This window comes from Coenobita brevimanus, chromosome 46 (assembly GCF_032717465.1).
Source record: "Coenobita brevimanus isolate Jiangsu-jjx chromosome 46, ASM3271746v2, whole genome shotgun sequence".
NCBI lineage: Eukaryota > Metazoa > Arthropoda > Malacostraca > Decapoda > Coenobitidae > Coenobita > Coenobita brevimanus.
In genome coordinates, this window is record NC_136999.1 from 55,325,222 (window position 1) to 55,352,499 (window position 27,278).

The 27,278-nt window shown below is 41.5% G+C and overlaps 1 protein-coding gene across 1 annotated transcript in view; it reads right to left on the minus strand.

The window, feature by feature from the left end:
- Positions 1-27,278, minus strand: part of eIF3c (eukaryotic translation initiation factor 3 subunit c) — a 94,629-nt gene that overhangs the window by 1,066 nt on the left and 66,285 nt on the right. The window contains exons 12-17 of the mRNA XM_080271573.1: positions 22,610-22,783; positions 21,885-21,965; positions 20,693-20,910; positions 5,592-5,829; positions 4,925-5,083; positions 1-1,624 (exon numbers count right to left, since the gene is read on the minus strand). The exon at positions 1-1,624 is cut by the window's left edge and continues 1,066 nt beyond it. Of these exons, the coding sequence (XP_080127699.1) occupies positions 1,532-1,624; positions 4,925-5,083; positions 5,592-5,829; positions 20,693-20,910; positions 21,885-21,965; positions 22,610-22,783 (963 nt within the window). The 3' untranslated portion in view covers positions 1-1,531. The remainder of the gene's footprint in view (positions 1,625-4,924; positions 5,084-5,591; positions 5,830-20,692; positions 20,911-21,884; positions 21,966-22,609; positions 22,784-27,278) is intronic.

Sequence of the window (27,278 nt, forward strand, 5' to 3'; positions counted from 1 at the left end):
CAATTAAAATCAGTCATTATTATTTTTAAGATAATTTCTGTTACAATACTATGGAATAGTTTATAGTAATTTTTTTCCGTTTTTGTCATCACGTCGACGACAGAAAGCGAGAATGCGGCATAAGTTAGCAAGCTAATTTAAAAGGTTCGATCAACATGCATGGAAGGAAACAACTTTTACTCAAAGACATGCAGTTATTACACTGCATCTGGCCAGTTTTTCATTAACAAAGTTTTCTTGAAGTGTTAAGATAAGCCAGAGGACCATCAATGAATGAAAAATGAGGAAAACCTCGAAAATTTGCCGAGAGTCAGAGCTCCTTGGAGAACGACAAACCTGTGTCACTGCTTAATATCCTCAGTGTCTAAATAACTGGCAAAAGAAAGAAAATGTAGATGTTCATAAACAAATAACTGAGTTCAAAACCTTCAAATCAGCATTTTCAGTTAAGCAGGACACAGAAGTTTATTTTAAAAGAAGGATACTAGAGATAAATAGAGCAAAAAGTATGTGCTTTTGCACTACAAGAGTATAAACTCATGCTTTGGCCCTCTTCACTGCCTTGTGTATGAGAAAATAGGAAAATCTCATATCTTCTTACAACTTGAAATAATTTTCCATGAATTAGGAATAAAGTTGCAAATTATTATAAGCGAGGGGAAAACAAGGAATAAAAGGCAGAATAGTCTTGCTGCTACTGCAGGTAGGGTAACATTACTAAGAAAAACTTCATTGTTGCAGCATCCTTATTGTTGCTGTATCATCACCATAGTATTTGAAAATAAGGTAGTGTATTGCAGTTACATGAGTTTTAACTTCGAAACTAGAGCATCTGTATTTGAAATCCTGGGAAGCAAATACATCAGGAACATGGGGTTATGCTGCACACCGCGCACGGAGTAATACATTACACATTCATTCAAATCGGGAGAAGCATCTGAGTGTTAACTTCTAATATATCACTACCTCATGTTATTTGTTTTCCATAATTCTTAGTGTGATGTAATATATATATATTTCATTTTATATGATGTACTGGAGGCAAAGAAGTTTTACCGAATATTCACTAAGATTTCACTGAACGTATACCAGTGCAGAGTGACCGAAGCAATCTGAAACTCTGCCACTACCTCTTGGGGCAACTGTACATGTTCACAATATCTGGTAATACCATAATACAGTTCTAAGATTTCCTGTTAAATATCTCTCTTCTTTGCTCGCCCTGGCAAACACATCAAGGCACCAAGAGCAATGTTGTAAAACAGATAAACCATACCTCAGGCTGCACTCACCTGCCATGAGACTGTTCACCAGGGCGAGCATAAACCAGATATAAAGATTGAAGGGTAAGGTCTTACATCCCCAACCACCAACTAATTCATGTAATTCCAGCTTCTTGCAGGCCTCCATGATGGTAATGACAGCCAAAGAAATAAAAGCTACTGATGTGCCACCACTGTGCTTATCATCAGTGGAAGTAGTGGTAATGGTTGTGGTGGCTGTAGTGACGGCCGGTAAGGGTGAGGACAATTTATTCCCTGTCACGGCGATGGATGTTTTGGTCTCGCCGGTCTCTGCGGTCACCCCAATTCCCTTTCTCCCTTCGATCACGGTAGCCCCCGCCCTGCAATACAATGCTATGATAAGAGTCGGTAGCCACAGTTTCATAGGGAAATACTAAACAATTTTATTTTATCAGCTCAAACTGTTCTCATCACTGTCTCAGGAGAACGAAAGTATTTCAGTCATCATGTAAATATTAAAAATTTGAGAAAACCAGTACCTAAAGCATATTATTATGTACTGTACTTCTGGCAACAAAGTGAGTTACACCAACAATGCAAATAAACATAGAAACAAACTGAATTCTTATCTCAAAGGCAAAGTTTCCATACAAACAGAAAGATATGGAATCGGAAAGGAAGGAGCAAGTGCAAATGTAACGGTCAAGCTGAAAAGTTCAACAATCACCCTTTCCCTCATTAGCACTTTCACATTTTGAAATTTTCTATCTATCTATCACCAGATGCCGTAATCACATAAGCGGTGGCCACAAACAAATCACCCCCAAGTCGCCCCATCCCCCACCATTTCACTGCCTTGCTCCCAGCTCACATCCCCTTCTCTCATATACCTCTCCACTTTCCCTCCATCTTATCCTTGGCCTCTCCCTCCCTCTCCCCCTTCCCACCTCACTCACACATACTCTCCTCATTAGTTTCTTGTTCTTCATTTCTCTACATGGCAAAACCACCTCAATTCATTTCTCCTAATGCCTGCTACCACATCCACATCCACACCACAAAACTCCTTCACTTCCTCATTTGTCAGTCTCTCTCTCCATGTAACTCCACATGCTCCTCTCAAATAATCATTTCCACTGCTCTCACTCTGTACTTGTAACCTTCCAACAAGGTCCAAGCTTCACTTTCGTAAGTTAGAGTTGGTATCACAATCCTATCATGCGACTTTTTTACTTCCATGCTCACTTCCCTATTGCTTATCACTATTTTCAAAGAACCAGCAACCTTTCTTCCTTGTTGTACCCCTTCCAGCACTTCATCCTCCAAACTTCCATCCTGACTCATCACACTACCCAAGTACTTAAATGCACTCACATTTTCCATTGCCTCATCATCCAACCTCACTGTATTTTCAGTGGCTTCATTTCTCTCGAAGATCATAACTTTACTTTTCCCAACATTCACATTTAGATTCCATTTCTACACACTCTCTCAACTCATTCACCAAGCCTTGCAGTTCCCCTTCATCTTCTCTTAACAATACAGTATCATCTGAAAACACCAGTACAGGAAGTTTCCAAAAGCTGCCTTCTCTCATTAGGGCTGCTCCAACATCCACTACTCTACCTTGTATCTCTTTCATAACCCCATCCATATACAGATTGAACAACAATGCAGACACGACACATCCCTTCTTCAATCTAACATTCAGAGAAAAATTCATTCGGTTCGTTATCCCCATGCACTGCAGCCTTAGGACCCTCATACATACTCTTCACAGGATTCAACAACTTATCATTTACACCTTATATCCTTAACATTATCTACATTCCTTGTCTATCCACCCAGTCATATGCTTTCTCCAAATCCATGAAGGCCACACACAACTTTCACTCAAGACCTAAAAATGAATATCTGATCTACACAACCTCTTCCCTTCCTAAAACCTCCCTCCTCTTCTCCAACTAATTCCTCTGTTATTTCCCTAACTCTGTCAATAAGTATCCTACCATGTACTCTTCTTATTACACTTAGAAGACAAATGCCCCTATGATTACCACACACTTCCTTTTCCCCTTTTCCTGTACAGGGGAATAATTATACCGTACCTGATTTCTAATCCTCTAGGACTCTACCTTCCTCCCAGGCCAATCTGCATATCTTCCACATCCATTCTACTACTACTATCTCTCCCTCAAGCATCAGCATTTCACTACAAACTCCATCAATTCCTGCGGTTTTCCCCATTTTGACTTCACTGCTTCCACTACTTCCGTCCTACTTTCTAATTTATTCTGGCTAATTCTAAACGATTATATCCAGTCAAGGAAAATTTTTACCTGCCCGTACCACTTAAATGAGACTGACTTCAACACAAAAACTAGGCAGTGGGACTGGCAACTACAAACACTTGTATAAAGAAAAGAAGCTTCCAGCCTCCTATTGCCCAACTTTTACAAAACACGGAATAGCCTACACGGGTAGCATGCTTTCTCCTCCATCCCTAGGCAGCCAGTGTGAGGCTTAATATATTCAATCTGATGATATTTACTTCAATCTCACTATATCCAAACCATTAAGCTTGGCATACTCTTGAAGGGGTTAGACACACCCTTTGTTAATCTCTTCACTACACTGGGGTTCTCCCAAACTGCATATAACTACTGTACCTGTCGGTGGTTAACTCCATCCTTCCATCATCCAATCCTATGCTGCCCCATGAGGAGCAGAGAAGTCCGAGGCTAGGCAAGCTAGTCCTGACATTTAAGATGAGAGTGGCCAGCCTCACTCATCCCTGAGTGGCATTATGTGAGTAGTAAACCCCAACCACCCCCTTGGATATAAACCTACACAGGCTCAATCCGACTGGAGCACCTTAATTACCCACTAAACCACCAAGCGCCATAATTTGGTTACAGTCACTACTTGTTTTACATTGATAAGGTACACAATAATTCGCTACAACGATAATAGAAAAGTTCCACCCCAAAATCAGATTTAAGATAAATTTCCTGCTATAACAATATTGCCATTGGAAAATTTCGTATAAAGCACCAGGCACATGCAAGGTGACTGTCGCTTGTCTCAGGTAAGACGGCGGCCCCAGCGAGCAGAGCATTGTTTTGGTTCAGTTGTGGTCCCGCTACCCCTTCAAAGCCATCTTTTCCACTCGTTCACATGTGCACCCCAGCTATCATCACCTCTCAGCCAAACATCGTGCTGCTGTAGGCCTATACATCGTATAGCACCAGGCCAATGTTGCGCAAGTGTGTTTGTTGTGTTGTTGCAATGATTTACTGTACATGAGTAACGCTGCCTGTATTGATGTGATAGTGTTGGTTTGGTCTTGGAGACAACTTGGACCGACACAAGAAGTCATTAAGGTGGGTTGTCATTTTTGTTTCAGTCTTGGGTAGGTGACTTTGGGAAGTTGAGTTGACGTAACCCCCCTTTTACAATGTGTTTCAATCTCCCGATTTACGATAAAATCGTTATACGTCAAGGTATGACATGATGTAACCCCATGGTAAAACGAGTAGTGACTGTATATGGTTACTACCCAGCGTAGCAAATGGTTTCCTGTCGTACAGGACACCATTTAAGATTAGAATAAATATCACATGGCTGGAGGGGTCAAAGTTAGTAAAGGAAAGGGACAACAAGAGGCAGTGGCACAGAACCTGCATGTTGCGTGTGAAGAAGGGCTTCTGGTCCAGGATGCGTTCATTGTTCTCAACCAGATTGTAAAGCTTGTCGGCCAGCTGGAGGGACAGACTCTGCAGCGATGATGGCTCCGTGCGATGCATCACCAGGCATGACGTGGGCTCATCAAGGGAGGCCTGTGGACAAGACAAAGCTAAGCATCTACTACACCTCTGTACTACACACAACTGACTAAAGTGAATGAACAAACATAAATCCTGCCGTTTCTCATATTAAGTGAGTAGGCTAACCAAGCAACAGCTGAGAACATGGCTGAGTTGTGAAGCTAGATGTGATAGCCAAGAAAAATTATGAATATGAAATAAGGAGGTACAGTATTCAATGGCTTGAAAAAAATATTTGCCCTAGAATGTATTACTTTCAAGTCCTTAGTCTTCCACGTAAAACAGACTTAACAGATACCTTTTACAATGTGTAACTATTATACTTACATTGTGTCTGGACCTAAAACATGCCACACCTCCCAGCCATCAACTTTACTCTTTTCTCATCTATGTTTAGCAAAAAGCCATTACATTATAGATTTCTTTCTTCAAAAATTTCATTATCTTTAATATCCTTGACTCTTCATTCACACCATTCATATTCCACAACAGTATTATAAAACCATGGTTACTGCCTCACCATTATCTCCTCGTTGATGATCATCTTGCTAATGATGGCGTGGACAGTGCCATGGGGCAGCTCAAACATTTCAGAAAGTTTAATAAGTGAAATAGAGTCATAAACGTGGGAGTATGTGAAGAGATATGTGCGAAGGCTCTCCTCCTGAATCTTGCCCCCAAGCATCTTCCTCACATGGTCAGCTTCGTGAAAGAGGTCCCACACCTTAGCATTCATCTTATCGTTCAGCAGAAGGTTCCTAATAAAATAATACACTATATAAATAAATAAATTTAAAAACTAAAAATGTTAAAACATACACATTAGAATAGAACAGCAATAATGCATTTTCTTAAGTTTTATTTATTTTTCTATCTATCTATTGCCAGATGCCTCAATCCCGTTTAGGGTGGCCACAAACAAATTGCCTCCAAGTCGTCCTGTCCCCCGCCATTTCACTGCCCTGCTCCCAACTCACACCCCCCTCTCTCATATACCTCTCCACCCCATCCCTCCATCTCATCCTCGGCCTCCCCCTCCCTCTTCCCCCCTCCACCTCACTCACATACACTCTCTTCGTCAGTCATTCACCCTTCATCCTCTCCACATGGCCAAACCACCTCAGTGTGTTCCTCATAACGCTTCCTATCACATCCACATCCACACCACAACGCTCCTTTATATCCTCATTCGTCAGCCTGTCTCTCCATGTGACTCCACAGGCTCCTCTTAAATAACTCATTTCCACTGCTCTCACTCTTGACTTGTGTCCTTCCAACAATGTCCAAGCTTCACTTCCATACGTTAGAGTTGGTATCACAATACTATCATATAGTACCTTTTTCACTTCCATGCTCACTTCCCTGTTTCTTATCACTGCTTTCAAGGAACTAGCAACCTTTCTTCCCTGCTGTACCCTTTCAAGCACTTCACCCTCAACAAACCTCCATCCTTACTCATCACACTACCCAAGTACTTAAACATACTCACATTTTCCAATTCCTCACCATCCTACCTCGCTATACATTCACTGACTTCACCTCTCTCAAAGACCATCACTTTACTCTTCCCTACATTCACCTTTAGATTCCGTTTCTTACACACTCTCCCAAACTCATCCACCAAGCCTTGCAGCTCCCCTTCGTCTTCACTCAACAACAAAGTATCATCTGCAAACAACAGTACAGGGAGTTTCCAAACACTATCCTCTCTCACCAGGGCCACTCCAACATCCACTACCCTACCTTGTACCTCTTTTATTACCCCATCCATGAACAGATTGAACAACCATGGAGACATGACACATCCTTGTTTCAACCCAACTTTCAAAAGAGAAAAATTCACTTAGTTCACCATCCACACACACTGCAGCCTTAGCACCATCATACATACTCTTCACAGCATTCAACAACTTTCCATCTACTCCATATATTCTTAATACTTTGCACAATTCTTGTCTATCCACCCTGTCATATGCTTTCTCCTAATCCATGAAAGCCGCATACAACTTCTTTCCCTTCTCTAGAAACTTTTCCACTAAAGATCTAAGAATGAATATCTGATCTACACAACCTCTTCCCTTCCTAAAGCCACCCTGTTCTTCTCCAACTAATTCCTCTGTTCTTTCTCTAACTCTGTCAATAAGTATCTTACCATACACTTTTCCTATTATACTAAGAAGACAAATGCCCATATGATTACCACACACTTCTTTTTCCCCTTTTCCTTTGTACAAGGGAATAATTATACCTGACTTCCAATCCTCCGGGACTCTACCTTCCTCCCAGGCCAATCTGCACATCTTCCACATCCATTCTACTACTATCTCTCCCCCATGCTTCAGCATTTCACCACACACTCCACCAATTCCCACCGTCGCTAACTCAAGAGTTGCCATTGATCGCCAGCTAGTTCAATATGGAAGTTGGGCTACTCATGCAGAGACCACAGAAATCGCACATCTTTAAAAATCTCTCCCGCGATATTTCATGATATGCTTTAGTAGTTATACTAATTTCCTAGATATGCTTTAATGCGGTAAATGTAGGAAAACGTTACTATAGCCGCCGTGAAAGCACACCGAGTGTGACAGCATTCATCACATATTTACAAGTCTCTAGGTGCACATTTTGTTTGAAACCCATATAATTTAACTTTCTAAAAGAACAATGCTTCATCTCCACAATGCTGAAGAATATCTACAAAGTTTTTCATATGAAAATTGTACAATGTTTAAAGCCGAAATCGTGCAGAGACGAGACCGCCGGCCGAAATTCGACGATGCCGAGGGCTCCAAAATACCGTACAAAAACTCAAAACAACACGCCAGTGGTGTACCCTGAACAGGGTATTCCTCTAGACTTCAGGAAATACTTCAGTCTAGGCACTGTCCATTTTTTTCTGCAATGGTTTTCAATGGTCTTTGTACAGTAGGTCCAGCAGGGCAGTAGACACACGTGAGTTTGTTATTGTTTATAATCCTAACGTACGATCTTCAGCCGTGTCATGCTAATATTTCTTAATGAAGAATCGTTACGTTTCTCATAACAATGTTTATTTTGTTTTGATTGACACATACATGAAATAAGTGTAAAATAAATCTTATCGATATTTATGGAGGGAAAGAATAATAACCGTCCCCAAACCGAGATGGTAGACTCAGCCCATCATTTCTTTATTTTCCTTGACTATAATACAGCCTCTCTTCCTTGTAGGAGTGACTAAAATAATGTTATAATTTCTCCCTTCCTTTTAGTGACACAGAGGGCACATAAAATGAACGGAGTTTAGTAGACCGACTTTGATGTCGAAAATTAAATACAGTAATCTGGTGAAGAGTGGCAGTTTTTCCTTGGTTAGTGACATCGGGAATTCGTGGGGCTTTCCCCAATTTAACTTTCTTCATTGCTTCCACAACTTCTATCCTACTGATTTCTTCCTGTCTTCTCACCTCCCTCCTTCTCCCAGCCATTCCCCAGCCACTTATACTCGCATTACTTCCATCCACTATGTTCAATAATTCCTTAAAGTGTTCTCTCTGTCTGCTCACTTTTTCTCCCTTCTCCATTAGTAATCTACCATTTTCATCTTTCACTCCCTTGGTAACCTCACTTCCACCCTGTCTTACTCTCTTCACCTCTTTCCAGAACATTTTCTTACAGTCCCTCCACTTTTCACTCAAATTCCTTCCAAATTCCTCATCCACTCTCTTCTTACTCTCTCTTACTAATCTTTTCACCTCTCTCTTTCTTTCTACATATACCTCTCTCTTCCGCCTCTCAACTTCTTCCGCGCCCCTATTTCTCATCCATTCATTGTATGCTTTCTTCTTTTGTACCACAGCCTGTCTCACCTCTTCAGTCCACCACGCTGTTCCTTGCACCCCCCTCCGTCTTCTCCTCCTCCCACACACCACATCACATGCTGCACATATTTCTTCTGTAATTATCCTACACACACCTTCCACGTCCCCCATCTGCTCCAATTCATATTTCCCCAATCGTTCCTCCACTTCTCTCTTATACTCTGCCTTTTTCTCATCCTCTTGTAACCTTTCCACTCTCCTTGCAACTACTCCTTCCTCTCGTGTTTCCATTCTTCTATTCCTCCATCTTACTTGTATCCTAATTCTGGCCACCACCAAGTAGTGGTCAGAAAGTCCACTCCCCCAACCTCTATAAGCTCTTGCATCCATTACACATCTTCGCATCCTTTCATCCACACACACACAATCAATCATTGCCTTCCTTTCATTCAGTTCACCACCCACCCTTCTCATCACTCGCCATGTATACCTGTGGATCATTTTATGCCTGAAAAGGGTATTGGCTATCACCAACCCCCTCCCAGCACAAATGTCCACTAACGCACTGCCATTCTCATCTATCGCAGCAGGCACACCCTACTCACCAACTATTCCATCCACCTTCACATTCCCTACTTTACCATTCATATCACCGATCAAAAACATTCTATCATTCCTTCCAAACTTTTCCATGCACACTTCCACATTTGTCCAGAACTCTTCTCTGACTCTGCTAGCACGATCTTGCATTGGCGCATACACACACACACAATCGCCCACATTTGTATTCCAACTTTCAACTTTACCCACACAATCCTTGACCCAACTGATCCATACTGTCTTATGCTCTTCTTCCATCTTTTACTCACAACTATACATACTCCTTCCTTTGCCCTCTCATTCTCACCTACTCCTGCACATATACCCCATCCATACTCCCATTCTCTCACACTTTCTCCTCTCCATTTTGTTTCAGTCATACCACATACACCCATTTTTGCACTCTCAAGCACCTGAACAATCTCTCTCTCTTTCACCTCATCATTCGCTCCTCTTACATTTCACGTAGCCATTACCAAGTCCTTTGTTCGGTCCTGGGTCGTCATCGTTTGGTCAGTCCTTGTCCGAGGCTTCTTGTTTGTTTTTTTAGTTAGCTGTTTTCCGGGGAGGGACACTAATCCTCCGCCAACCCTTTTAGTTGCCTTTTACAACAAGTAGGGATACTGGGGGAGTATTCTTGAAAACCCCCCCAACCCCCAGGGGTAGTAACATACTGGTGGAAGTCTTAAGCTGGAGAAGACTGTGTGTGTTTACAAAGAACATACACCTAGGCTATGGATGGGATGAAGTAGGATGCAATAACAACAAAAGGCAGCTGAAAACTATCAACAGTAAGCATAGTCATATACAGTACAAGGTCTGTTCAGAATTTTATTTATTTATTTATTTTTCCTCATCAACCAGTTGGAGGATAGTGGTGGGATTTTCTGCGGCGCAGTGCAGGACCTTGGTGCACACACGTGATTAATGCCAGCTGTCATGAGTCTGTGACTGTCAGTCAGCCTGTGCTCATGGTCATGCACCTTATGCTCATCTCGTTCCTGTGCTCATAATGATGGCCGAAAAAGCTGAACAGCATTTCTGTAATAAATTTAGCCAAATACTAGATGATACCCAAGTTGAAACTAACAGGAAGATCCACCAAGTTTTTGAGCATGAAGCCATGTGGGTAATACAAATAATGGAGTGGTATAATTGCTTCAAAAATGGCCAAATGTCAGATGAGTGTGATCTACATCCTGGGAGGCCATCAACAAGCAGGAGTGCTGTGAAGAAAGTCTGCAATTTGGTCAGGAAGTTGTCAGCCAACTGTCAGAGAAATTGCCAATGAAATTGGAATCAGCGATGGATCAGTACATGAAATTTTAAAGAATGATTTGGACATACAAAAAGTTGCCGCCAAGTTCATTCCAAAGCTCCTTTCACATGAAAAGCATGCTCTGCTCTGCAGTTGAACATTGCTCAAGACATGTTAGTGTGTGCAAATCGTGATCCAAACTTTCTGAAAACTGTCATCACTGGAGATGAGACTTAGGTGTACAGGTACGACCCAGGAACTAAAGCACAGTCGTCCCAGTGGATGCATGCTGGGTCACATCAGCCACAAAAAGCACAGACAGGTCCACAGCATGGTGAAATGCATGTTGACTGTTATTTGTTTACTACTGTGGTGTTCTGCATCACGAATACACACCAGAAGGTCAGATCGTCAACAAACATTACTACCTCGACGTTATCAGTCATCTTCGTGACATAGGTTGGCGGAAGAGACCAGACCTTTGGAATGCAGCAAGCTGAAAGTTGCACCATGACAATGCCCCTGCCCATTCTTCTCAACTGATTCAGGAAATTTTTGGCCAAGCACAACATCCAGCAGGTACAGCAGGCTCCCTACTCGCCATACATGGCTTCAAGCAACTTTTAGTTATTCCCCAAGCTCAAAACTTTGCTGCAGGGTTCCAATTTCAGGAGAGAGAAGAGATCATGACAAATGTCGAAGCACCTGCAGGAGATACAGAAAACCAACTCTGAATAATGTTTCAGGGAGTGGAAAGAATGCTGGGCTACGTGTGGCACGTCAGAAGAGGCTTACTTTGAGGGGGATATGTACCCTAGCTCAAAAAGTTAGCTATTAATTTTTTTTAGAGCCTAAGGTCGGATACTTTCTGAAAAGACCTCGCAGGCCACACACTTATCATTCAATCCCTTGGAATCCTCGCTCCATCTCAGTGACCTAAAAATCACCATATTTTCTCTAGTATTTTTCTATACTATATGGTACAGTACATGTGCTTCAAGTACACCTGCCAGAGTCAGTCTATTGATTATCAAGTTGAAAAAGGACTGTCAAACTTTTGTCATTTGCTCCTCCATTCATAATTCATTCCAGTAACATGATCCTGTCAATTCCCTAGTCTCACCAACTTCCAAATCTCCGTTCTTACCTACTCATTTATCATATTAATATTCTCCTTCATGGCTGACCATACCTCCTCCCACCTTCAAATTCACTCACATATACCCATTTCACCATTCTATCTATACCCATTCTCCACAGAGAATAAACATTCTACACACATTTTCTTCTACCCTCATACTAACAGATTTCCTTATTCCACTTCTTCCATGAATAACGGTTAACCTATCCTCTCCACACAAGTTCTTCAATAAACCATTTCCAGTGAACTTACTCTTTTCACTCGTGTCATATCAAAGTCTCACACTTAATATTATCAAGATGGTTAAACTATATATGTTAATGCGAGCACAGTACTAATATCCCTACATGTAACCCTCCTGCAGCCTTTACAGTCAGACTTCTGTTTATCATCAAGGTCTTCATTGCACCAGCCATTTTCCTTCCTTTCACTGTGTTTCTCAACTTTCCATTTCCTTTGTATATTCATCTCTCTTTCCTATTACAGTACCGGTTGAACAGGGCAGTGCAGTACTCCCAAAATAGATGTAAAGCTGATGACTGGGTGAGCTGGACCTCCCATTTCATCAGCCCTCTGGAACTGTTCTGATCATACTCCTTTGCTGAACTTTCTCAGTGTTTCAGTAACACAGAGAGTAGGCCAGCATACTCTCCCATACAATTTGCTCGAACTGTCAACATCAAACTACATGCACATTACACACACCTCATCATCATCATCCGGACCTCCTTTCCCACCCTGAGGTGGGGTGAGGAGTAGCAGTGTCCAGACGGCCCAAATTTGCCCAATTCATTCACTTTCATTCACTTATCATTCAAGCCTACGGAGTGCTGGCTCCACCTGATAGACCAAAACCTTCCATCGTGTACTGTAGCTTTATAAATACAGTAAACCCTAGTTATCCGCGGAGGTTAGGTTCCAGAGACCCCCGCAGAAGGCAAATTTCGCGGATATTCAAGTCATCATCACAAAATGGCATATTATTTCCACATAAGCTAAGCACATCCCTGAAAAAAATAAAAACATACTTTAAAATATTACAAACACATATTAACACTCACCAAAAGACTGTGTTCTCTTCATAACCTTCATACAGTGATGACGATTGCTGTATGGCGATGATGATTGCTTTACAGATGACGATGATTGCTGTATGATGACGACAATGATTGTAGTGCACTTCCTACAGGTAAGGCAACGAGATGTGTGGCAGCACTGTAGGTTAGCTGTGAGTCTAGTCTGACCCTCCTGACAGGACGCCAGATAACACCTTACGCTCTCTCTTTGGCTTAGAAGTATTGCTTTTATCCTTTACTTGTTCCTTGGGAGCCATTTTTCACTTACACAATGAAGTACAGTAGAGTTGTAAACACGAGAAGGGCGATGACAACTTAAGTAACGAACTGATTGGTGTTTACAATAAGACTGGCGGAGTGGCGGGAATGCCTGTGGGTGCAGGTATGCTAACTGTAGCAACAAAAGAAGTGTGCATTGTGTGCTACTTTCAAACTAAGTTACAGTTCATAGTACAGTATTAAAATAAGTCTGATCCGTGGAAACTTAAATCCGCGGATAAAAAGGGTCTACTGTACTTATCTAATAGAGCTAATCCAAACACTGTCATGTTAAAAAGGGGTGCCAAATCCCTGGTCATGCGCTTCTCTGCACAAAATTCATCCAGCCAGCTCAATCTCTTGTCAGTCCTTTCGCTTCACCAACTTCCTCTCTTCCTCACACACTCATCCACTATATCCCTTCACCTTCTCTTTGGCTTACCTCACCTCCTCCTTCCTTCAAATTCGCTCAGATATACCTTTTTCACCACTCTACTGTTATCCATTCTGTCCACATGACCATACCATCTCAGTACACACTCTTCGATTCTGGTGTCCACAGATTTCCTCACTCCACATCTTTCACGAATCAAGTTACAGTGGAAGCTCGATTATCCAGGCTCGGATTATCCAGCTTTCGGTGTATCCGGGCCGTGACCCAATGGTTCAGTGGTACAGTAATTCATAGAATTATCCGTACGATAGCTCCGGTTTAAACAGGAAGCATCCAGCTGCTAGGGAGAGAGGCATGGATAAACCAGAGAGGGTCTTGCTCACCCTGCCCCCACCCACACCTCCTGCTCACAACTCGATCACAAGGGTGGTAGGATCGAGTTTGGCAAGGCAACTGATACTCCTGACGTAGCCTAACCTTGCTTAACCCCTTAACCGCGGGGCGTCACTTTCGTGACGCTTGGGAGCAATGGATCATACCGCGGGGCGTCGCTTTTGTGATTCTGTGTTATTTTGAATTCACCCGGGCTTTCCAGTGGGGGCTTGTATCATCTATCAGTACTGGCAATGTCCAACACTAGTCAGCACTCCTAATCTCATCTGTACTCCCATCCATTGTTGACAATTTAGCCATTTCTCCCCGTTCTTGACTCCCCTCCCTACCCCCCCTCCATTACCCTATGCTCTCGCCTGCCCGGCCATGCTACGCTAAGTAAATCTTCCCTGGAATTTTTCACTGATTTCATCCATTGAAATAAGCCCTATGTCGTATTCTTATACCAAATAATATATACAAGTAAGAAATCAGGTAAGTGAGAGTGCCATACACCTGGAATTGGCTAATTATCACCTGACAACACCTCACGTGCACTCGTTCGCTAATTTTCGCTGTTTTCCCCTTGAAATATGCCGTATAATCTATTTTCGTAATAAATATACATGTAAGGAGAGAAGGGAGAAGCCTAAATGATATTTACATTCACCTGGAACTACCTAATTTATAATGTATTGTCTAGATTTCCTGCCAATCATATCAGTGCTACACAAAGCTGTTTCAAGATTTAACATTGGTAGCTCTGATTATATATCTCCTAAGGAGGCCTCTACTCTATTTTCGTAATAAATATACATGTAAGGAGGGAAGGGAGAATATTTACATTCACCTGGAACTACCAGATTTATAATGTATTGTCTAGATTTCCTGCCAATCATATCAGTGCTAGACTTAGCTGTTTCAAGAAGTAATATTGGTAACTCTGAATAACCCCTAAAGCAGGCCTCTAGGCTGCCCCTGCGTTATCAGTGTACTCTCATCTTCCGAAGTGAGAGGACGTACGTTTCATCTTGCTGACTTCAAGGCCTTTTTTCACCCCCATGCAAATGGCTCTGTGACCTTTACCCCCTACTAAACCTCGTGTGGAAAGAGGTAAAGGGCTGACAATTGATAAAAGAGTGACTATGATCTTTCTATTGAGTAAAACAGTGCAAGTGGAATTGTAAATAATGTGTAAATAATCTGTAAACAGCAAGTGAAAGTAATGAATGTAAATATACGTGAACAATGGAAAATAGTTTTATAAGTTATTTCAAGTGACTGCACAACACAGTGTAAATAAAATAGAAATGTAAATAACGTAAATAAAATAGAGAACGTAAATAGAAATGTAAATGAGTAGTATTATAAGATTACGAGTATATACCCTAGGAGTAATGAAAGTGAAAGTTTCACTCTAGCATGTCTGAATGCTATGAGTTATGAGAGTGAAGATGAAAGTGACATTCACTCTCAATGCCAGTATACAGGACGAGAAAGTGAATGCTACGTATTTTACTGAAAGAAATTGAATCCCTACAGTGACAATAAACTAATACTACTGAAGGAAACTTATGGATAAAGACTGTAGATATATATAAGTGTTATATAGTAATAGAAATATAAAGTGTGAGGGGTTTTATGAATAATAAATGACAGGCTACCATGAGCGAACTAGTGCCAGTGCGACGATCAGACGCGCTCGTAATTTCCATTGCTTTCACAGTGTTTTTTTTTTTTTTTTTAGTATGGATCCCAAACTACTTGAAAATTGTAGAATAGTGTTTATAGTGTTTGTATCTGGCTGTGGTAATCATATTACGGGTTGTCGGGAAGTGTAAAGTGGAGACTTCGTTACCCTACTTCAGAGGTCTCCACAAGTCCTACGGTAACCGACGAAGGCTCAACAATCATTCCAGGAGAAAGCTGAAGGTATGTGCCATAAGCATATGTAATTTTATTATTCTAGGACTAATAACTGATTTTTGGCAAATATTTTTTGAGAGTCTGTCGGAGCCCAAATAACCCCGCGGCACACGCAAGTTATTGGTAAACAAGCCCGCGGTGTAGGGGTTAACTACTTAATAATTTAACCTAATTTAACCTAACCTGGGCTCCAGTTTGGAAATTAGGAAACTAAATCCACTTTTGTGTACGATGAGTTTCTTCCTTTATGCCCGAAGCAAAAGGCTTACAGAACGTGATAAAAGAGAAAATCTTTCAGCAAGAGAAGGTAATTTACTACCCTCAAAATAGAAAAACACAGAAAACAAACTGGAGGAATATGAAGTGAATTGGTGAAGTCTTTAGGCTGTATGCTTAGATGAAAAGTAATGGGTTTCCTAGTTTTAGGGAACGAAATGAAACAAGAATGTCTGCTAATCAGAAAAAAAAAAAAAAAAAAAAAAAAAAAATTACTCATGTGTTCTCGTAAGTTAGCATTCAGTTCTGCATTCTTCGGTAGGTATCGCGCCTCCCAACACATTTCGGACCAACAGAGCATTGTTATTTCTTCCTCTTACATTTACTGTTCACTCTTTTGTTCGTTCTTAAGTGTACTGTATGTATGAAAGAGGGTATTAATACAAACAAAAATGCATTCCATTAACCCCATCATAGCTGTCAGCCTCGAATAATGCTTTACTGTACCGGTGTCAGGGATGTTGGGTTAGGGAGAGCTATAAAAAACTGCGAACAATTATGGGAAGGGAACGAAGGTCACTGGTATGTTTTCACGACCATCCTCTACCATCTCAAACAGTCAGGCGGCCTGCCACTTCATCTCAGATGTTTTCGCCGATATGTTTAAATGCTAATGTAACATGCACCCTAATTATGAGTAAGTTTCTTCCATTATGCCGGAAACAAACGTAGGTAAGGCTTAAGGAACGTTATGATAATAAGAAAACAAACTAGAGTATATGAATTGAATTGGTAAGGTTATTAGGGCGTATGCTTGGACAAAAATTTAAGAGTTTCACAACTATAGGGGACGAAATGGAACAATTATGTTTACTAATAAGAAAAAATACTTTCATCTCACGTGTTCTCGTAAGGTGGCATTCAGTTCCACATTCTGTGTTCGATGTCGCTTCCCAACACATTTCGGACCGACAGAGCATACAGTTATTTCTGCTCCTTACGGTTAAGTGTCCATTTATTGCACATTCTTTTGTTCGTTCGTGTATGTGTGAAAGAGAGAGTACTGATACAAACAATAATGTATTCCATTAACCCCTTATGGCTGCTAGCCTTGAACAATGCTTTACTGTACCGGTGTCAGTAACGTTAAGTTAGGGAGAGCCATAAAAACTGCGAACAATTATGGGAAGGGAACGGTCACTGGTATGTTTACACGACCCTACTCAACCATCCCAAACAGCTCGGCGGTCCTTTCATCCCAGATGTTTTCGCCGATATGTTTAAATGCTAAAGTAACATGCACCCTAACTTTATGTTTAAATTCTAATGTAACATGCCCCCTAATTTTCTTTCACGAATCATATCAAATCACAAGATGGGTTTAGGAAGGAGGGAAGCCAGGTGTACCAGACGAGTCTTTTCAAATCTGTAAGAAAAAGAAACTGACTTTATAACTTTGAAAAAATGGTTTCAAGGTCTGCCACAGGAGCACACAAATTTCTGAACTCACGAACATTGAGAATTTGAGGGGGGTAAACATACACTTTGCTGTAAGCAGTAAAAGCACCTTACCAAATCAGTTCATCCTGATAGTCTGTTATATATTTCTGATTATTTCTGGGTCCGTAAATAAACATTTCTTGTTAAATCTTTCCCCGCTGTTTTTAGCTGTTCTTGTGTGACGACTCTTTGATTCGTTAACATAACGGCAGAAGACACTGTTCTAATCTAAGTGTTTAAACCTGGCCTAACCTAGCTTAACTGCACCTAATAATGTAACCTAACCTAATCTTCAGTTGGGAAGTTGGGAAACGAAGTCCACATTTGAGTACGATGAGTTTCGTCCATTGTGCTGGAAACAATCGTAGGTACAGCTTTAGAATGAGACGATACTAACAGGGAGGAAATCTTTCAGTAAGAAAACATGATTTACCGAACTGAATATAGTCTGAAAAATACTGAAACAAGCTGGAGGAATATACATTGAACTGGAAAGGTCTTTCTGGTACTTAAAGTGTACATTTACCAGTAAATAAATCAGTCTAACAGTACAGTACTTGTGTTAACGCCGGATTAATCGTGCTTTCGGACTAAGCGGGCACCCCTTAAAACCATATAGCCCGGATAATCGGGCTATCTCTGTATTTCGTTTCCTAGCCACTCTCTGTACTCCACGTACATTCCTCAGCAGTCTCATCTCCACTGCTCTCACTCCTGACTTTTCATTGTCATGCCACACCATAGTCTCACATCCATATGTTAAAGTTGGCACTTACACTCCTTCATGTAAGCCTTCCATGGCTGAAACACTCAAGCCTCTGTTTCTTATCAAGGCCTTTTAATCTGTACTTTAAAAATTTTTAAAGCACCTTTCCTATTATAACCTTCTTTCCAATCGTCAATATGGTTTCCACCAGGGACGCTCCACTGGCGATCTTCTCACCTTCCTCGCTGTTTGGCTCTTGGCCTTTGACTGACGCTGCAACTATAAGCAGGTCAATAGGCAGGATGCAGGTGGCGATGGCAGCAAATGTGTCTGGGTTGACTACTGAAATGCTGAAGGCCTTGAGTGGGGTTAGTTACTGAATTGATAAATATTATCGTATATATGAGTGTGTTGTCCCACATGACTAGCTAAAGCCTGTGATCGTAAATGTGCACATGGGGAAGGATGATGTCCTGGAAAGAGGAAATTATAGGGGCACAAATCTTTTGGACCAGATAATGAAGGTAATAAAGACAGTCCTAGAAGATGTAATTAGGGAAAGAGTGAACACTGATGAGATGCAGTTTGGGTCAATGGCAGGCAAAGGGACCACTGATGCCATATTCATTGTTCAACAGCTTCAGGAAAAATATATAGGAAAGAAAAAGGATCTGTACTTTGTTTTTGTTGACTTAGATAAGGCCACTGACAGAGTCCCTAGGGAGTTGGTGAAGTGGGCAATGAGAAGCTTGGGACTGAGGAGTGGCCGGTTAGGGTGGTTATGGCTAAGTATGAGGGTGCTCGCACCCAGGTAAGAGTGAATAAAGATTTGTGATGAGTTTTCTGTTAATGGTGGTGTGCATCAGACGTCAGTCTTGAGCACCTTCTTAGGTACTGGCAGCCCTCTCATGTGGCTTTAGAAAAGGACTCAAATGGGAGATGTTGTATGCTGATGATTTGGTGTTGAATGCAAAGAATGAAAGGGAGGCGAAGGAAAGATTTAGGAAGTAGAGACATGATATGAGGCTCAAGGGCATAAGAGTAAATGCAGATAAGGTGATGGTATCTAGGGGTGGTGGTGGTACTGTCAAAGAAGTGGGAGAGTGCCCCCCCCCCCTCCCCTTTTAACATGTTCGACTGGGCAAAGGTTTCAGGATCTATTTCTCAGGGACAGTGGCGTACCCCAAGGCTCACTAGTCCTCCTACACCTCCACATGCCACAAGGGTGTGGGAAGTAATTCCATCTTATACAGAGCTTGTGGTAAGTAGGTGCATAAGAGACATAGTGGTATTAAAGGAAGACTGTGAGATAATGCTGATTTCACATGTGCAATGTGTCGGGAAGACTGGGTGGACATTGCCTGGCATGAAAGGACTGAACTTGCAGGTGAGTCTCTCGACTGTGTGGAAGAGTTGTTATTTTGGAGACATGTTAAATGCTGGATGTGAGGATCGAGCCAGCTCTATGGCTAGAGTGAGGAGTGGTTGGAAGAAGTTAGGGAGCTGCTGCCTCTCCTGGCATTGTGAGGGCTCTCCCTATGTGTTAAGGGATCTTTGTATGCAGCATGTGTTAGGAGTGTAATGCTGTATGGTAGTGAGACCTGGGAAGTACAGGAAGAGGATACTTGCAGAATGTACAGAAATGACAATGATTAAATGGATGTGCAGCGCGTCCTTGAGTGCGAGGCCTGGGGGGGGGGCTAGGTTCATGATGCAGGAGTTGAGAGGTAGGATGGAACTGGAGAGTATTGGTGTTATGATGAGGAGAGGTAGATTGAGATGGTCTGGGCATATAGAGTTGATGGGAGATGATAATTGGGTGCAGAAAGTTAGAAGTGTTAATGTTAGGGGTAGGGTTGTGAGAGATAGACTGAGAGAGACCTGGGATGCAATCATTGAGTGTGACTTCAGGGATAAGGGACTGAACACGGAAGCTACCAGAGATCGTGCAGTGTGGAGAGCCACCATCAGGTGACCAAGGCCGACGCATGCAAGCATGCTGATGTATATATATATATATATATATATATATATATATATATATATATACTGTATATATAAAACTGAGCAACCATGGAAACATCACACCCATGTCTTACTTCAACAGTGACAATGAAGAACTTACTTAGAAATTACCTACTTTTACATGTTTCACTTGCACTGTAACATTTGTTTACAGCACTCAACAGCCTTCCTTCCATAGCATATATACACTTGTCATATGCTTTTCCCAAATCCAAGAATGCCATAAATATCTTACAGTTTTCCTCACATGTTTACTCCACTATCTGCAAAGTTATAGCAGTGCCAGCACATGATGGCATCCCTCTTCATCACCTTGATTAAGGCAAAAGAATTATTCAAGACTGACCTGCACAGTCGCCAATTTCCATTTCTCATAGCTTTGCTGGCGGCCACCACATGCTCTCTCATGCTCTCAGGTGGCCCCACCAGACTTTGACGCTCAGAATTTTTCAGCTGGTGGTGGAATGACTTGGAGATCATCCTTCGCCTCGCATCAAATTCATGGGCGGCCATGTATGGGATCTCAATGAGCATGGCTGACACTAGGTATACACACTCCAACATCTGAAAGCAGTACAGTATAAACACTAAGTCCTTGTTATATGATGGCTCTCTTAATGTCCTTTTCTGGCAGTTGGGTCCATAACAAATATGTGTATGTACACACGCACACACACGTAATGCTACCTGTGTATCAAATTTTCCAATTTTCCTTGAATTTACGGTAATGATTTAAGGGAGTGTTGATATCTGAAACATTCCTGACATACAGAACACAGGAAACATCCCTCTGGTTCATTTTTGCTATTACCAGACAACTGCATTCAACTCAGCAAAGCTCTCTTATATTGCAAAGGTTACTGAAAAAGTCTACCCTAAGCTGAATGAAATAATCAGGAGATAACAAAGGTAAAATGAAAAAGATGTCCCCAGCCTCAATGGATCAACATGTCATTTCAGCCACATGATGTAATATATTCATTAATTTAATTTTGCTATTGCCAGGCAACTTCATTTGGCTTGAAGGCGACTTTTCAACGTGATGGAGTTAGATACAGCGGTCATTAAATCCATCTACTATCACAAGTCCACATCCATTATCATCTCCCTCTTTTCCCATGCAAAGGCTTTTTTTTTTTTTTTTTTTTTTTTTTATTATAATAAATCACTTCACATGTACCTGTAAGAAATAGCCATTACAATGCGTACATGTAATAGAAAAAGGATGCCAAACTATGGCAATGTGCTTCCTGAATTAAAAAGGGCCTAAATTCTTTGCAAGCCTTTCTGCACTTCTGTGCATTTTGCATTACACTTCATCCACCCTCTCTCAATCCATGTCATTAACCCCAGTACTCCAAAATTCCTTCCTATGATTACTAAACTGTCAGTCCTCAGCTAAAATAATTTTACTGAAGGGGGTCACCAAAGCAAAAATGACCTTAACACTATAGCTTGAGACCACAACAGAATTATGCCGATAAAGAATAAGAAAAAATAACTAAGAAACATGGTGGTGGGTGAATTTGACAACTGACCTCAAGATTAATGTGCTGGTGGAATGGAATCTGGCGCTGCTTCTCCTGTTTCTCTTGCTCTGTGGTGCGTTCGTGTTGGCGCTGTGGGCAACACATACAACAACATTACATACTAACCAACTCCACTGTCATATAACACCACCTCTAATACTTCACTCAGTTATCAGTCAACATCACACATCAGCAGAACGAAAGTAATAATGTTCCATCATGTTCTGTTTTAAAAATTTTATCTAAAAACAAGGCAATAATTACTTTAGTACAAAAAATGAACTTTCACTCACTTGCACACACAACTTCTAAGGATTACAGTGGTGATTTACAGGGGAAAAAAAAAAATCTAAATCACAATAACCCTATATGACACAAATCCCAGTATGAGACAAATATGGCACACTGTCATAAATAACATATATATGTACATAAACTTGCTCAGTAAAACAGATTATCTATTTCTTCTTTGGAAATACAGGTCCCATCCAAGTGAAGGCTGTTAAAAAAAAAAAATTATAATTTGTCCAACGTAACTCAATGGAGTTTTTCATTCTTTTGCTGCTTAATCCCTTTAATTCAATAAGACAATACAACTGCTCTACATCCTATCAGTAACTTATTTGTGACTGGCACCACATACTATTGTTAATCTCTTGCTACAACTCAGCAGTCATGACAGCGAAATGTCAATTTTTGGGCAAGTTAAAAAGGACAGATTATTGCAATCACACCTGAGGCAACAATCCCTGGGCGAGGAGCTCCTTTGCCCGACCTCCAGACTGTATGTCCAGGAGAGCGTTGTGTGCCTCCTTGATGTTGCCATGACGAAATGCACACAGACCCAGCTGTACCATGGTACGGTTGTACAGGATCTGAGTCGGCAGGTCAGAGTGGTGTATGGTTTCCTGTTGGACACACACACATCATCGTTAACATCATAAAACCTTATCCACCTGAAGAATAATATATATATATATATATATATATATATATATTTATATACCATTTCATTTTTGAAGGCTCCAACTTGCTTGCATGCGTCGGCCTTGGTCAACTAATGGCGGCTCTCCATGCTGCTCGATCTACTGCAGCCTCCCTGTTCAGTCCCTGAACCCTGAGGTCACACTTAATGACCATGTCCCATGTCCTTTTCGGTCTACCCCTCACAACCCCACCCCCAAGATTAACACTTCTCACTTTCTGCACCCAGTTATCATCCCCCATCCTCTCCACGTGCCCAAACCACCGCAGCTGACCTCTCCTCATCACAACACCAATACACTCTAGTCCCATCCCACCTCTTAACTCTTATCAGAAAATACTGGGAGCAAGAAGCATGTAAAGAGACTAATGAGGAGGAAAAAAGAGGAGGTAAATGATGATCTAGGAAGAAAAATGAATGCAAACTACAGCAAGCTCGCCCCCAACGCGTGGGTTTCATTCCTAACGTGGCGCATTCGGCCGTAACCGCATAAGTTTTAACTACTTATTTTGCTCCCTAGATCTCCTAAACATGGTCTTTAGCTGTTATCTGCCATTGGTAATCAATATGAAGCACTTTAAGTGGTTAGAAGGTTTATTTAATGTTATGACTTACAAATACAGTACTGCACAGCAAAACTTCAACATACAAATACCTAAACACAAGGCAACATTCCGATGCCGAAACCAGTCGGCGATGGAATGTTGCCTTGTGTTTAAGTATTTGTATGTTGAAGTTTTGCTGTGCAGTACTGTATTTGTAAATTATAACATTAAATAAACCTTCTAACCACTTAAAGTGCTTCATATTGATTAATTACCAATGGCAAATAACAGCAAAATACCACATTTAGGGAGTCTAGGGAGCAAAATGGTTTCTGGACTATTCGCTGTCGAGCCAGTTCGCCGTCACAACAATAACAAGACAACATAGACTTTGATGGATCCCCCTGAAATATAGTTATTAAAGTATTGATTAATAAATAATAAGTATATTTATAAAAGTATTGATTATTTAATATATTTATAGAATGACGGGGAATCATACAGGGTGCGAATTGTCCTGATGGGGAATCGTTCATGTTTTGATGGGGAATTGACATGATGGCGAATTGTCTTGGAACCCACCGATTGTGTGTAATCTATAACTGGTTACAAGGCTTTATTTAATGCTTTAACTTTCTTTAAGTGCTTTAACTTACAAGTGCATACCAGAATAGTAAATATTTAACTTACAAATACAGTACTGTGGAAAAGCAGTACAGCAAATATTTAACAAACAAATAAAAAAGGTAATATCTGTATTCTGACGCCTATCAGAAAACTGGTTATAAGACTTTATTTCTTGCTTGAACGTTATTTAATAATACTTTAACTTGCACATAAACTTACCAGAACAGTACTGTAAATATTTAACTTACAAATACAGCACTGAGGAAAAGCAGTACATCGAATCACATCAAGTGATCAAAAGAAACTGTGCGTGCCGAGCTGATGTTCGAGGATTTGGCCTATCAAAGGCCTCTCTTGCGTAAATATATAGTTTTGGTAATGGTTCTTTAATCTTACGTTATCTTATACATATCCCAGCACTAACTGTGTATAATTGCAAGCGCGTTTGGCGAGAACGTGTTCCGGGCGAGTTTACTGTACTCTGAAAATACGAAGTTATGCTGGACAGAGGTGCGGAAATGTAGAAGTGAAAGTGGATAGAAACTGAAAGTCTATCTATCTATTGCCAGACGCCTCAATCCCGTTTGGGATGGCCACAAACAAATCGCCTCCACATGTCGCCCTGTCCCCCGCCATTTCACTGCCTTGCTCCCAACTCACACCCTCCTCTCTCATATACCTCTCCACTCTATCCCTCCATCTCATCCTTAGCCTCCCCCTCCCTCTTCCCCCCTCCACCTCACTCACATACACTCTCTTTGTCAGTCTCTCACCCTCCATCCTCTCCACATGGCCAAATCACCTCAGTGTGTTCCTCATAACGCTTCCTATCACATCCACATCCACACCACAATGCTCCTTTATATCCTCATTTGTCAGCCTGTCTCTCCATGTGACTCCACAGGCTCCTCTTAAATAACTCATTTCCACTGCTCTCACTCTTGACTTGTGTCCTTCCAACAACGTCCAAGCTTCACTTCCATACGTTAGAGTTGGTATCACAATACTGTCATGTAGTAACTTTTTCACTTCCATGCTCACTTCCCTGTTTCTTATCACTGCTTTCAAAGAACCAGCAACCCTTCTTCCCTGCTGTATCCTTTCAAGCACTACACTCTCCAAACCTCCATCCTTACTCATCACACTACCCAAGTACTTAAACGTACTCACATTTTCCAATTCCTCACCATCCTACCTCGCTGTACATTCACTGACTTCAACTCTCTCAAAGACCATCACTTTACTCTTCCCTACATTCACCTTTAGATTCCATTTCTTACACACTCTCTCAAACTCATCCACCAAGCCTTGCAGCTCCCCTTCGTCTTCACTCAACAACACAGTATCATCTGCAAACAACAGTACAGGGAGTTTCCAAGCACTACCCCCTGTCACCAGGGCCACTCCAACATCCACTACCCTACCTTGTACCTCTTTTATTACCCCATCCATGAACAGATTGAACAACCATGGAGACATGACACATCCCTGTTTCAACCCAACCTTCAAAGAGAAAAATTCACATAGTTCACCACCCACACGCACTGCAGCCTTAGCACCATCATACATACTCTTCACAGCATTCAACAACTTCCCATCTACTCCATATATTCTTAATACTTTCCACAATCCTTGTCTATCCACCCTGTCATATGCTTTCTCCAAATCCATGAAAGCTGCATACAACTTCTTTCCCTTCTCTAGAAACTTTTCCACTAAAGATCTAAGAATGAATATCTGATCAACACAACCTCTTCCCTTCCTAAGGCCTCCCTGTTCTTCTCCAACTAATTTCTCTGTTCTTTCTCTAACTCTGTCAATAAGTATCCTACCATACACTTTTCCTATTATACTAAGAAGACAAATGCCCCTATGATTACCACACATTTCTTTCTCCCCTTTTCCTTTGTACAAGGGAATAATTATACCTGACTTCCAATTCTCTGGGACTCTACCTTCCTCCCAGGCCAATCTGCACATCTTCCACATCCATTCTACTACTATCTCTCCCCCATGCTTCAGCATTTCACCATACACTCCATCAATTCCTGGGGCTTTCCCCAATTTAACTTTCTTCATTACTTCGACAACTTCTATCCTACTGATTTCTTCCTGTCTTCTCACCTCCCTCCTTCTCCCAGCCATTCCCCAGCCACTTATACTCGCATTACTTCCATCCTGTATGTTCAACAATTCCTTAAAGTGTTCTCTCCATCTGGGGATGAAGTATGGACCAGATGGGAAGAATATTTTGAAAGCCTGATGAATGGGAATAGAGGGAGTAGAGCAGCTGTGCAGAGAAGGAATGCAGTGCCAGGAGACATGACACTCACACAGGTGAAGAGTGCTGTGAAGCGGCTGAAAAATGGGAAAGCAGCTGGGGTTGATGAGGTGTATGCAGAGATGCTTATGTGTAGTGGAGAGAGTGGAATGAAGTACTTGTTGGAGGTATGTAAGAAGGCATGGATGAGTGAAACTGTGCCTGCAGAGTGGAAAAAGGGCTGTGATTGTACTCCAGTACAAAAAATAAAGGTGAGAGAAGTGAGTGCAAGAAATACCTTGGCATAAGTTTATTGAGTGTTGTAGGGCAGGTATAAGGAAGAATTATTATAGAGAAAGTAAGAGATACCAGAAGTCCTAGTGAGTGATGAACAGGGTGGCTTTAGGAGTGGCAGAGGATGTGTGGATCAAATATTTGCAGTGAGACCGATAGCAGAGAAGGCTTGTGAGAAGGACCATAAGGTGTTTACGGCATTCATGGATCTGGAATACAACAAAACAGACAGAGAAGAATCGTGAAAGATTTTGCGCATGTACGGTGTTGATGGTAAGCTGCTAGGTGCCGTCAGGGGTTTTTATGATGGTAGTGAAGCATGTGTATGGGTTGACGGGCATCTAAGTCAATGGTTCACGATCGGTGTGGGCATGCGACAAGGTTGTGTGATGTCCCCATGGTTGTTCAACATATATATATGGATGGGGTGATGAGACAAGTAAAAGCTCGAGTAATGGAGAGAGGGATGCCATTGGTAATGAACAGTGATGGATGGAATATCTCAAATTTGTTGCATGCTGATGATGCAGTACTGCTTGCAAATAGCGGGCAAGAACTTGGGAGACTGGTGCAGAATTTTGGTGATGTCTGTTAGCATTGTGCCTTGAGTGTAAATGTAGAGAAGAGTAAATGATATAAAGAAGCGTTGTGGTGTGGATGTGATAGGAAGCATTAGGAGGAACACATTGAGG